Below are 13,924 nucleotides of genomic sequence, written 5' to 3'. Positions count from 1 at the left end.
AGTGACTGGCGATATTCCAGTAGGTACTTAGTGAATGATATTCAGAATGGTGATGACAAAGATGACCTAAAATGGACATACAGCATGAACAAAAAGTGGTTCATTTTAAGCCACTGAAAATTTGAGTTTATTACTGCAGCATTACCTAGCCCATCCTGACTAATATAGTCAGTCTTTTATTTTCTCTATACTGTTGGTATATTTCTTATTTACTACTATACAGAGAAGTTAGCCATTTATTTACAGACTAAGTTTAGGTTCTAAGCATCAGTTCAAAAAGAATGAAGATCTCAAACTGAAAAAACTACTAGATAGTCAGTTATTTAAATTAGGAGACTAAACACATTATAGAAGAAAACTATGCTTTTATTTTTATAAAGTTAAGACCATGAAAGAACTAAATACACTCACAGGGTTGTTATGGCTTTTTCCCTTTTTCATTTATTGGAGTAAATGCCAGGCGCTGCAATAGTGCTTTTCAAGAATTAGCTCATTTAATCATTACAAAGGAACCAGGAGGTTATGTAACTTAGCCTAGGTTCTATAGCTACTGCGTGAAGTAAGCAGCCAAAAGTAAAACTCAAGAAGTCTTTCAGTTAATCCTGAAAAGCAGGTAAGTAATTTCTAACAGGTTATATGAATTCCTTTACATTCATTTGTTCATTCTTTCATTCATTCACTAAGCACCTACTGAGTACGTATTATGTTTAAGGCCCCTTTCTCAGTGCTGAGGATACGACAGCAAGCAAAGTACACAAGACATTGAATCTCAGGGTATTTGCATTGTAATGGAGGACACTAATAAAGTAAATAGAGAAATGTATAGATAACTATAGATATACTAAGTGCTATGAAGGAATTAAATCAATTATCTACTGCTGTGTGATAAACCACTCAAAAACTTGGGTTAAAATAATCACTACCTTTCTCACAACACTATGGGTTGGCTCAGCTGGATATTATTCTGTTCCACATATTATAGGCTAGGCTAATTCATGTGCTCACAATCAGCTGGCAGGCTGCCTGGACGTTGTCTGGTCCTAGATGATTTTACTCATATCATCCACCACAGAAACAAATAAGTCTGTATAACTGAAAATACAGGGAGAGGTCGGGTGAGTAGCGTAATGTTACTTCAGAAGAATCAGGGAAGACCTCTGGTATGTTTGAGAAATAGGAAAAGTTATACTGTATCTTTAATTCAGTGAAAGGCAAAGAAAAAACACAAGAAATGAGGTTAAAAACAGAGGTAAAAATAAGATGATGAAAAATACTACAATCCATGAAAAGGAACATGGCTTTTATTCTAAGTATCCTGCAAAATCAGTGAGGCAAGGATGAAGAAGCAAGGAGGACACTTGGGGGTTTAGGTGAGAGATGATGTTAATGGAGATAAGATTATAGGATATACTTGGCAAGTATGATCATTAAAATTTGTCAGTCAACTGGATGTTGGGTTACTGAAAAAAGTAGCTGAGGTTACAATCCTTGGAGGATAGTGGTGCAAATCACTCACTCACTGAAGTTTTAAAAAAATGGCTACAACTTAATTTCTACATAATTTCTAACTTAATTAAATTTAATTACTTAAGTTTAGCTAATTAAACTTAATCTCTAAGCATCATTTTTGCAGTGTTTTTCCTCAAAAGTATCTGTAAGAGCCAAAATAACATGTTGTTGGGAGATGACTGTTTATAAAATAATCCATGCTGCTCCATAAACGTAGTTTATTAAAAGAAATTGAATTCAAGAAAATCCAAAACACTACATCTTGCAGCAGATAACAAAAAAAGAGACGTTAGTCTAAGTGCTACATAAAGGCTGGCTCAAGTGCTACACAAGGGTTCATACCTAACACTTTCTAATCTAGTCATTCTTTCTCCAAAATTACAACATGTTCTGGAGAAAATGTTACAAAACCGTTTTGTAATACTTGGAATTTTTTAAAAAAAATCTTACCCCATGTATTTTGGGTAAACATTATTCTCCATTCTGACATTCCAAGTAAATTTTTAAGAAAAGAGTTATATATAAACACAAGAATCACGGTCATGGACAAAAGGATTCAAAGTATACTATGACTTTCTTGTTTACATAACATAAGCGTTAGCCTAGTCATGTTCCAGCATTCATAGCATTTATCAGCCTGCAGACACATCTTCACACTTCAAAACCTTTTACCTGGCACTGAACAGTGCTCAGTAAACAGTAACTGATTCTACACTGGCATTCCCTGCTAAGATGCTCTGTTCTTAAAATGAAAGCTATATAATTAATCTACCAGTTACTCAGAACCCTTCCTTCTTCCTAAAAGTAAAAATGCAAACCAAAACCTTTCTTCTGAAAACGTGCAACAAAAAAAGTACTGTTTAAAAGTAGAATACACTTAACCCTTGAAAAACATCTAAAAGGTGAGTAGCAAGTTTTATTAAACAAATGAATTGGGCTTCCCTCATATTTCAGTTGGTAAAGAATCTGCATGCAATGCAGGAGACCTCAGTTCGATTCTTGGGTCAGGAAGATCCCCTGGAGAAGGAAATGGCAACCCATTCCAGTATTCCTGCCTGGAGAATTCCATGGACAGAGCTCTGGAGCCTGGCAAGCTACAGTCCATTGGGTCGCAAGAGTCAGACACAAGTTAGCAACTAAAGAGAGAAACGAATTAGAAAGGGTTAAGGCTAGTCCCGTCTAAATCTCACTGTACACTAAATTATGTTGGTTTATCATCTATTTAATATTGTTTCCCTAAAAGAGAACCCTCCTACACTGTTGGTGGGAATATAAATTGGTATAGTCACTATGGAAAACAGTATGGAGGTTCCTTAAAAAACTGAAAACAAAGTTACTATATTATCCAGCAATTCCACTCCTGGGAAGATATCTGAAGAAAACTCTAATTTGAAAAGATAAGTGCACCCCAATGTTCACAGCAGCACTATTTTTTTTATATAATTTATTTTATTTTTTAACTTTACAATATTGTATTGGTTTTGCTACATATCAACATGAATCCACCACAGGTATACACGTGTTCCCCATCCTGAACCCTCCTCCCTCCTCCCTCCCCATACCATCCCTCTGGGTCGTCCCAGTGCACCAGCCCCAAGCATCCAGTATTGTGCATCGAACCTGGACTGGCGACTCGTTTCATATATGATATTATACATGTTTCAATGTCATTCTCCTGAATCATCCCACCCTCTCCCTCTCCCACAGAGTCTAAAAGACTGTTCTATACATCAGTGTCTCTTTTGCTGTCTCGTATACAGGGTTATTGTTACCATCTTTCTAAATTCCATAAATATGCGTTAGTATACTGTATTGGTGTTTTTCTTTCTGACTTACTTCACTCTGTATAATAGGCTCCAGTTTCATCCACCTCATTAGAACTGATTCAAATGCATTCTTTTTAATGGCTTAGTAATATTCCATTGTGTATATGTACCACAGCTTTCTTATCCATTCATCTGTTGATGGACATCTAGGTTGCTTCCATGTCCTGGCTATTATAAACAGTGCTGCTATGAACATTGGGGTACATGTGTCTCTTTCAATTCTGGTTTCCTCAGTGTGTATGCCCAGCAGTGGGATTGCTGGATCATAAGGCAGTCCTATTTCCAGTTTTTTAAGGAATCTCCACACTGTTCTCCATAGTGGCTGTACTAGTTTGCATTCCCACCAACAGTGTAAGAGGGTTCCCTTTTCTCCACACCCTCTCCAGCACTTATTGCTTGTAGACTTTTGGATACAGCAGCACTATTTACAATAGCCAAGACATGGAAGCAGCCTAAGTGTCCAATGACAGATGAACAGATAAAGAAGATGTGATGTACATATACAACGGAATACTACTCAGCCACAAAAACAATGAAATAATGCCATTTGGAGCAACAGGGATGGATCTAGTGATTCTCACATTAAGTCAAACAGAGACAAATATCATAGGATATCACTTATATGAAGAATCCATTATTCCACAGAAAAAGGCTGGAAGATTCTGCACACAAAGATGAAAAAATCAAGAATTAGGACTCCTAATCCTTTCCTTTGTGCACACTTAAAGGCAACCATATTAAGAGACAGAAAGGACAAATAAAATGGTCAAGAATATTTCCTTTCCCGGCTATTTTATTAAACTTTGTTTACAAATTTTAAAAATGTTTCAGCTAAGGAATCTGGGTTAAAAACTGTCCAGCTCTATTCACTTAGCAGATTCATAGCACAAATGCAACTAAGTAGTTGAAGCAATCATGTAATGAGCAACTTTGAATAAATGTATTTTATTTGGGCACTTTTATAACTGTTGGTGGGAATATAAATTGCTTCAATCATTTTGGAAAGCAATTTAGTAATATATAGTGAGACCTTTCGGAGAAGGCAATGGCACCCCACTCCGGTACTCTTGCCTGGAAAATCCCATGGGCAGAGGAGCCTGGTAGGCTGCAGTCTATGGGGTCGCTGAGGGTCGGGACTGAGCGATTTCACTTTCTCTTTTCATTTACATGCACTGGAGAAGGAAATGGCAACCCGCTCCAGTGTTCTTGCCTGGAGAATCCCAGGGACGGGGGAGCCTGGTGGACTCCCCAATGAGTGAGCAGCAGTGAGACCTTTAAAATTATCCATACCCATTGACTCAAGAGTCCTATTTCTGGGAATCTATTCTCAAAAAATCATCTGAAACATCCTGAGATCTTCTTCCAAGCATTATTTACCATAGTGAAAAATGAGAAACAATCTAACATGCCCTGCTGCTGCTGCTGCTAAGTTGCTTCAGTCGTGTCCGACTCTGTGCGACCCCATAGACGGCAGCCCACCAGGCTCCCCCATCCCTGGGATTCTCCAGGCAAGAACACTGGAGTGGGTTGCCATTTCCTTCTCCAGTGCATGAAAGTGAAAAGTGAAAGTGAAGTCGCTTAGTCGTGTCTGACTCTTCGAGACCCCATGGACTGCAGCCTACCAGGCTCCTGCGTCCATGGGATTTTCCAGGCAAGAGTACTGGAGTCAGGTGCCATCGCCTTCTCCGCTAACATGCCCACCAACAGGCAAATGATTAAAAAATTGTGGTACATCCATAAGATACAGTTGTTTTAGAATATTTACCAAGAATGCCTTTTTACTTTTCCTAATGATAAGTTTTAAATTTTAAACATATATTATGAAAAAAATTTTTTTAAATAAAAATAAAAAATTGAAATTCTCTTGTTGTCTTATACTATATCCCCAATTCCTAAAGTTAACTATCCTAAAGTTTTTATGTGTAACTTCTGGAATTTTCCAGTCATATACAAATTTACCTAACAAACATTTATATACGGGTAACCCTTTGGTTTGCTTTTAACACAAGTGGGGCCATACAGCTGCTGTACAACTAGTTTCTTACACTTACTTTGGCTATCATTCCATGTCAGTACATATAGATCTATCTCATTCATTTAAAATAGATGTTTCAATATATTTCAGGTCCTAGACTGATAGATATTTAAGTTGATTAGATTCTCTGCTTACAAGCAATGCTGTAACTAACACATTGGGACATAAAATTTTACATACTAGTATGAATATAACAGTTCCTAAGAGAAGAATTTCAGCATTTTAGGCATTCAAAGTTATTGCCAAATTACCCACCAAAAAAACACTGTGCCTAACAGCATCTAAAAATGCTCAAACATTTTTAAAATTTGTAAATAAAGTTTAATTAAATAGCCCAGAAAAGAAATATTCTTAACCTACCCATTTGTCCTCTTTCTCTCTCTCTCTTAATATAGTTGTCTTAAGGTGTGTACAAAGGAAAAGATTAGGAATTCTAATTCTTGTTTTTTGTTTTTGAATCCTAACCCTCCTCTCTACGTCTCTAAACCAATCAAAATATAGGATACTATTAACTTTTAAATTTCTGCCAGTCTAGAAGACAAACATTTTCATTTGCATAACTATAATTATGAATAAGGTTAAACCATTTTTCTACTGCTTGGTTCTTTTTCTTACAGACTTACTTATAAGAAACCTTGGTACAGTCAGGAAATTAGCCCTTTGTCATTTGTGTTACAAATTTTTTTCAGTTTGTTTTTATGTTTAAACAATGTTATAGCATTTTTTACTGTCCAGCAAATTTCTCTATTCTTCCCATTAGGGTTCCTGAATTTTATATATGCTTCAAAGGTCCTTTCATCTTAAATATTTTAAAAACAGTCCTGATTTCTCTTACTCCTTTTATAGTTTCACTTTTATTGAGAGTTTTCAAACTATAAATTAAAATATAGATATATAAGCTCACTTAGGTTAAAAAAATAGAAAAATACTGCAAGGAAATAAAACATTGACCGTGATTATAGTTGAATGTTAGGATTATATATAATTTTCTTTTCTGTAACTTCCAAATTTTCTATAATGAACATGCATTACTTTTATAATCATAAGAAAATAACATTTCTTAAAATCATATTTTAAATTTTTCTTAAGTTTTTGATGGAACTGGCTTCAATTCTCAATCAAGTATTATTTGAGTACCTCACCTAGAGTCTAACACTAATACTAAATCTAATACTAAGGCAGAGATTTGGTATTTCCTTTTAGCTCCATTGACATGGATGACAAAACAGGAGAAAATCTTAAACTGCTCAACAGGGGATAGCTGAAAGCAAGAATTACAGTTCCATTTGGGAAGTTACTTTGAATAGTAATCAATAATAGTGACACCTATTAGGAACTTAGTATATACCAAGTATTCTTCACAACATCTTTAAGAGATAGGTACTATTATTAGGTCTGTTTTACAAATTGGGAAAATAAGGCACAGAGAGGTTAAATAAATCACTCAAACTATGAAAGCAATTTAAAGTGGTAAGTTGATTATAAAGAGCCTGGTTCCAGAATCCCCGTTCTTAACTTCTAATCTAAAATGCTACTTTAAAGCTATTTAAAATGTTATTAAATGCTTTTCAGGTTGTGTCTCTTAAGCTGAGTCTCCAAGCTGAAATTTCCCAAATATAATGCCAAGTGCACTGCCACAAGTTCTCTGAAAAGTTGGGTAATAACAACTACTTGTCACATAAGCTGTTGCTTACATTAAATTATTTAAAGAGTAGAAGCTAAAAGTAGTGGCAGACATCATGATTTCCCTGGCCTGTCATTTGTTCTCTGCCTCTGTACTTGCCAAAATCTGCTAAAATCTTCAAAAATGTGCACGGTTTTCTCCCACAAAGCTGGAAGATGTGTCCACTACAACATCTTAAACATGGTACTGGCAAAAGTGAGCCCATTTGGGCTACATATTTCTGGCAAGCTAATCTTTTGCTTCGTTTGAAGCTGAAAGTCAAACAAAAAGTACACAAACAAGAAACTTTTTATTCTCACAGATTAGATGGGAATGAACCCTTCTGATTCTGAGCTCTACCATGCCTTAGTGATAATAGTTTCATGTTTCCTATTCTGGCTTTGTCTTTGTCAATGTTACTGCTTCAAAAGGCCCTTCAAGTACCTAAGAGACAAAAATGATGTCAACTTACTTTTGTGCTTTTTAAAAATAAAGCAGTAAAAAGTACATACCTGACCATAAAAATGCAGCCACAAACAAAGAAAAGGCATATAAAGAAATTTCTATAAATCATCCTTGTCCTTTGTGAGTACTTATAAGCTTTTCTGAGTATAAATGGTCAAATTGGACCAGTATTGATAGCATCTCTGAGAAAAAGCTTTTAAGTTGGCAGCAATTTTTACGAAATAATAGTTTAACTACAGATAAATGGCCATAGATTGCCAGTGGTAAGACCCACAAGTCTGAAACCCAGAAGCCCTCTACAATCAAATTTTGATGTTATGACTGCTTTCTAAGGGTGTACTGTACAAAATTGGCCTTCATTTTCTAATCTGTAAAAATGAGAATGAAAATAATTGCTCACTGCTAAGTCACCTCAGTCGTGTCCGACTCTGTGCGACCCCATAGACGGCAGCGCACCAGGCTTCCCCGTCCCTGGGATTCTCCAGGAAAGAACACTGGAGTGGGTTGCCATTTCCTTCTCCAATGCAGGAAAGTGAAAAGTGAAAGTGAAGTCGCTCAGTCATGTCCGACTCTAGCGACCCCATGGACTGCAGCCTACCAGGCTCCTCCGTCCATGGGATTTTCTAGGCAAAAGTACTGGAGTGGGGTGCCATTGCCTTCTCCGAATTGCTCACTATGCTATAAAAAAATCCTTATATTCCTATTAAAAACTACTACGACACTTAGAAATTGATAGAACGAACGATTATCTTACCAAAAAAAGAAATGCTTAGTTTAATTTATGAACATAGTATGTCTGCTACGCTATGCTACGCTAAGTCGCTTCAGTCATGTCCGACTCTGTGCGATCCCATAGACGGCAGCCGACCAGGCTCCCCTGTCCCTGGGATTCTCCAGGCAAGAACACTGGAGTGGGTTGCCATTTCCTCCTCCAGTGCATGAAAGTGAAAAGTGAAAGTGAAGTCGCCTAGTCATGCTCGACTCTCAGCGACCCCATGGACTGCAGCCTTCCAGGCTCCTCTGCCCATGGGATTTTCCAGGCAAGAGTACTGGAGTGGGGTGCCATTGCCTTCTCCGTAGTATGTCTGGAAGAACACAAATGTGAATAATGGATAGCCTATCCCTTCTCCAGTGGATCTTCCCAACCTAGGAATCAAACCAGGGTCTCCTGCATTGCAGGTGGATTCTTTACCAACTGAGCTTTCCAGGATGCCCCAATGAGTGATTAACACCTCTTAATAGTATAAGTTGATAAATTTCAAGTGGAGGGATGTGATCCATGGGGACAAGATAGAATAACCCAAAGATTAGAGACCTATAAGGTTAGCTAAAGGTTACACAAAAAAGGCTGAACTGGCCCTTTATTACATAGACTTTTGAGTCTCTCACTTTTGCCCAGCCAGTAAGAGCCACTTACTTGTCAGAAACAAAAACACTGATTGATTTGCGGATATTGAATCCTTGCATCCCTGGGATAAAGCCCACTTGGTCACGGTGTATGATCTTTTTAATGTGTTGTTGGATTCTGATTGCTAAAATTTTGTTAAGGATTTTTGCGTCTATGTTCATCAGTGATATTGGACTGGAGTTTTCTTTTTTTGTGGAATCTTTGTCAGGTTTTGGTATTAGGGTGATGGTGGCCTCACAGAATGAGTTTGGAAGTTTATCTTCCTTAACAAATTGAAAAATAAAACCCATATAGATAAAAACCATAAAAACCATCTCAATAGATGCAGAGAAAGCCTTTGACAAAATTCAACAACCATTTATGATAAAAACTCTCCAGAAAGCAGGAATAGAAGGAACATACCTCAACATAATAAAAGCTATATATGACAAACCCACAGCAAACATTATCCTCAATGGTGAAAAACTGAAAGCATTCCCTCTAAAGTCAGGAACAAGACAAGGGTGCCCACTTTCACCATTACTATTCAACATAGTTTTGGAAGTTTTGGCCGCAGCAATCAGAGCAGAAAAAGAAATAAAAGGAATCCAAATTGGAAAAGAAGAAGTAAAACTCTCAGTTTGCAGATGACATGATCCTTTACATAGAAAACCCTAAAGACTCCACCAGAAAATTACTAGAACTAATCAATGATTATAGTAAAGTTGCAGGATATAAAATCAACACACAGAAATCCCTTGCATTCCTATACACTAATAATGAGAAAACAGATAGATAAATTAAGGAAATAATTCCATTCACCATTGCAACGGAAAGAATAAAATACTTAGGAACATATCTACCTAAAGAAACTAAAGACCTATATATAGAAAACTATAAAACACTGGTAAAAGAAATCAAAGAGGACACTAATAGATGGAGAAATATACCATGTTCATGGATTGGAAGAATCAATATAGTGAAAATGAGTATACTACCCAAAGCAATGTATAGATTCAATGCAATCCCTATCAAGCTACCAACAGTATTCTTCACAGAGCTAGAACAAATAATTTCACAATTTGTATGGAAATACAAAAAACCTCGAATAGCCAAAGCTATCTTGAGAAAGAAGAATGGAACTGGAGGAATCAACCTACCTGACTTCAGGCTCTACTACAAAGCCACAGTCATCAAGACAGTATGGTACTGGCACAAAGACAGAAATATTGATCAATGGAACAAAATAGAAAGCCCAGAGATAAATCCACACACATACGGACACCTTATCTTTGACAAAGGAGGCAAGAATATACAATGGATTAAAGACAATCTCTTTAACAAGTGGTGCTGGGAAAACTGGTCAACCACTTGTAAAAGAATGAAACTAGATCACTTTCTAACACCATACACAAAAATAAACTCAAAATGGATTAAAGATCTAAACGTAAGACCAGAAACTATAAAACTCCTAGAGGAGAACATAGGCAAAACACTCTCCGACATACATCACAGCAGGATCCTCTATGACCCACCTCCCAGAATATTGGGAATAAAAGCAAAAATAAACAAATGGGACCTAATTAAACTTAAAAGCTTCTGCACATCAAAGGAAACTATAAGCAAGGTGAAAAGACAGCCTTCAGAATGGGAGAAAATAATAGCAAATGAAGCAACTGACAAACAACTAATCTCAAAAATATACAAGCAACTCCTACAGCTCAATTCCAGAAAAATAAATGACCCAATCAAAAAATGGGCCAAAGAACTAAACAGACATTTCTCCAAAGAAGACATACAGATGGCTAACAAACACATGAAAAGATGCTCAACATCACTCATTATCAGAGAAATGCAAATCAGAACCACTATGAGGTACCATTTCAGGCCAGTCAGAATGGCTGCGATCCAAAAGTCTATAAGCAATAAATGCTGGAGAGGGTGTGGAGAAAAGGGAACCCTCTTACACTGTTGGTGGGAATGCAAACTAGTACAGCCACTATGGAGAACAGTGTGGAGATTCCTTAAAAAGCGGGAAATAGGACTGCCTTATGATCCAGCAATCCCACTGCTGGGCATACACACTGAGGAAACCAGAATTGAAAGAGACACATGTACCCCAATGTTCATCACAGCACTGTTTATAATAGCCAGGACATGGAAGCAACCTAGATGTCCATCAACAGATGAATGGATAAGAAAGCTGTGGTACATATACACAATGGAGTATTACTCAGCCATTAAAAAGAATACATTTGAATCAGTTCTAATGAGGTGGATGAAACTGGAGCCTATTATACAGAGTGAAGTAAGCCAGAAAAAAAAACACCAATACAGTATACTAACGCATATATATGGAATTTAGAAAGATGGTAACAATAACCCTGTATACGAGACAGCAAAAGAGACACTGATGTATAGAACAGTCTTTTGGACTCTGTGGGAGAGGGAGAGGGTGGGATGATTTAGGAGAATGGCATTGAAATACGTATAATATCATATATGGAACAAGTCGCCAGTCCAGGTTCGATGCACGATACTGGATGCTTGGGGCTGGTGCACTGGGACGACCCAGAGGGATGGTATGGGGAGGGAGAAGGGAGGAGGGTTCAGGATGGGAAACACATGTATACCTGTGGCGGATTCATTTCTATATTTGGCAAAACCAATACAATATTGTAAAGTTTAAAAATAAAATAAAATTAAATTAAAAAAATAAATAAATAAAGGTATTGAGCCAGAAAAAAAAAGAAACAAAAACAGTGCATCTTAGATGACTGGTTGGTCACTGTGGCACTTTTGAGAACTTATTTTTAGAGGAAGGGAAAATGGGGAACTAAGAGAACCAAGAAAGATCACAAATGAGTCCAGTAAATATTTCTAGAGATGTGGAATAACAAAACTTGTACTTACAACTTGAGATTCACGAGCTTTAGGAAACATCTTGGCAACATTGAGCCCATCAATGACAACATCAAAAGGAGGATGGTATTTTACAAAGTTCTGAAATCTCTTAAGTTCCTAAAAAAAAAAAGTCAGATAAAATAATAAGAACCTACTAAGGTCTTTATCATAAACATACAGCCATAACTTTCATTATTGTTCTGGAAAATCAAAATACTCATTCCTTAAAAATAAACAAATACACACACATACCGAAATATGCTTTCAAAATGAAATCTGTAAAGACCAGCCTACCAGGTGCAACTGCATGTAATTATCTGATATCTCTTATAATCTCATAGTGCTTTACACTTCACAAAGTACATAACATGGTATTTCAACTGAGCTGTAATCAGTTATCTAGCCTGCTAAACTGACACATACAGCAGTAATGAGAATAAAATGTCAAAATCTCTATGCTCTATTCTTTAAGCCAAGGAGAAATGGATCTGAGATATGCCAGTCTACCAATGTAACTATGTGGAAAGAACAAGGCTCTATAATTTGTACTCCTCTTTTATCAAGAGGATTTGGTTACTCATGGCTGTTTTGAAGAGCTGAAAATTCATTCACCATTCATTCAACAAAAATTTGTTCAGCGCCTACTCAATTTTTTGCCTAGCAGTTACCAAAGAGAGAAAATCCCAACTTAATGGAGCTTGCATTTTAATGGGAAGAGACACAATATAAACAAGTTAATATATGAACGGCAAAGGTGATGAGTGCTATGGGTGGAAGAAATGTAGGAGAGGAAGTTCTACTCCCGGTAATGATGAAGTAGTCTATAATGGACTACCAGATAACATGATGTTATCTACATAAATAGTAATTATTTGAAGGTACTAGAGAATGACCAAAAGCAAGGAGAAATTGAAGGGAACACAACATTTAAAAGAAGGTTTGATAGTTTTAAAACATGTCTGAAAAATTCTTTGACACTCCTCACCCTCAAAAGTGTAGTTGCTCAGTTGTGTGTGACTCTCTGCAATCCCATGCATGGTAGCTTAGCAGGCTCTTCCATCCATGGAATTTTCCAGGCAAGAATACTGCAGTAGCTTGCCATTTCCTTCTCTAGGGGAGCTTCCCGACCTGAGATTCAAACCTGGGTCTCCCAGGTTGCAGGCAGATGCTTTATCCTCTGAGCCACCAGGGTGGAGTCTAATTCCCTCCACTTGAGTAGAAGCTTTTCTTTGTGACTGCCTCAATGCATGAATGTGGCAAAAGTGACACTATGTGACTTCCAAGGCCAGTTAATAAAAAGAAATACAGCTCCATCCGGCTCTCCCTCTTGGGATGCTTGCTCTTAGAAGCCAACTAGTATTAAAAAGCCCAGGCAGAGGTCATGCACAGGTATTCTACCTGAAAGTCGAACCTAGTCCCAGCCAAAAGCCAATATCAACTGTCAAACTGATGAGAGTGAGGGAGATTTCAAGATGACTTTAGCCTCCATTTGATTACAACAGTAGAAGAGCCAAGCAAGAACCACACAACTGAGTTCAGTCAAACCCTAGAACCATAATAATAATAGGTGATTGTTTCTGTTCAATGCCACTATATTTGGGGTGATTCGTTACGCATCTATGGATAACCAGAAAAGAAGTGAACTGCAGCAGGAGAAATTTGCCTGTATACAGCTTTTTGCCAGAGGGGCACTCTATTCAGCATGGTAGGGAGGGGCAACTGAAAATCAACCAGAAAACTGTAGACTGATTGGTTTGAGAAATCATAATCAATTGGTTTGAGAAGATAAGAGTTTCAGGTTGTCAGAGAGGCTGGAAAGTTATAAAAAGAATATTAGAAAAGAGGGAACTGCAAAAATCTGTGTATAAATCTGCTAAATCCTTAGCTCTTGATCTATTCATGTACAGAAGAGACTCCAAGGAGCCCGGGGTGGGGGGTGGAGGGAGAACAGGTGAAAGACTTGAAAGATTTGAACAAAAATTTCAATTACTATCCACTGCAAAAACAGCTTCCCTGGTTGCTCAGATGGTAAAGAATCTGCCTGCAATGCAGGAGAGTGGGATTTGACCCCTGGGTCAGGAAGATCCCCTGGAGAAGGGAACAGCAACCAACTCCAGTATTCTTGCCTGGGAAAT

The 13,924-nt window shown here is 37.3% G+C and overlaps 1 protein-coding gene across 3 annotated transcripts in view; it reads right to left on the bottom strand.

Annotated features, from left to right (window-relative positions):
• The window catches only part of PRORP (protein only RNase P catalytic subunit), a 131,914-nt gene that overhangs the window by 66,805 nt on the left and 51,185 nt on the right, over nt 1–13,924 (bottom strand). For 2 of the 3 annotated variants that reach the window (XM_019983541.2, XM_070775453.1), the window contains exon 5: nt 11,799–11,906. The exons of the other annotated variant lie outside the window; for it this stretch is intronic. In XM_019983541.2, the coding sequence (XP_019839100.1) occupies nt 11,799–11,906 (108 nt within the window). The remainder of the gene's footprint in view (nt 1–11,798; nt 11,907–13,924) is intronic. 3 annotated transcript variants of the gene reach the window in all.

This window comes from Bos indicus, chromosome 21 (assembly GCF_029378745.1).
Source record: "Bos indicus isolate NIAB-ARS_2022 breed Sahiwal x Tharparkar chromosome 21, NIAB-ARS_B.indTharparkar_mat_pri_1.0, whole genome shotgun sequence".
In the NCBI taxonomy this organism is placed as follows: domain Eukaryota; kingdom Metazoa; phylum Chordata; class Mammalia; order Artiodactyla; family Bovidae; genus Bos; species Bos indicus.
This window is presented reverse-complemented; position numbering and strand designations above follow the sequence as displayed.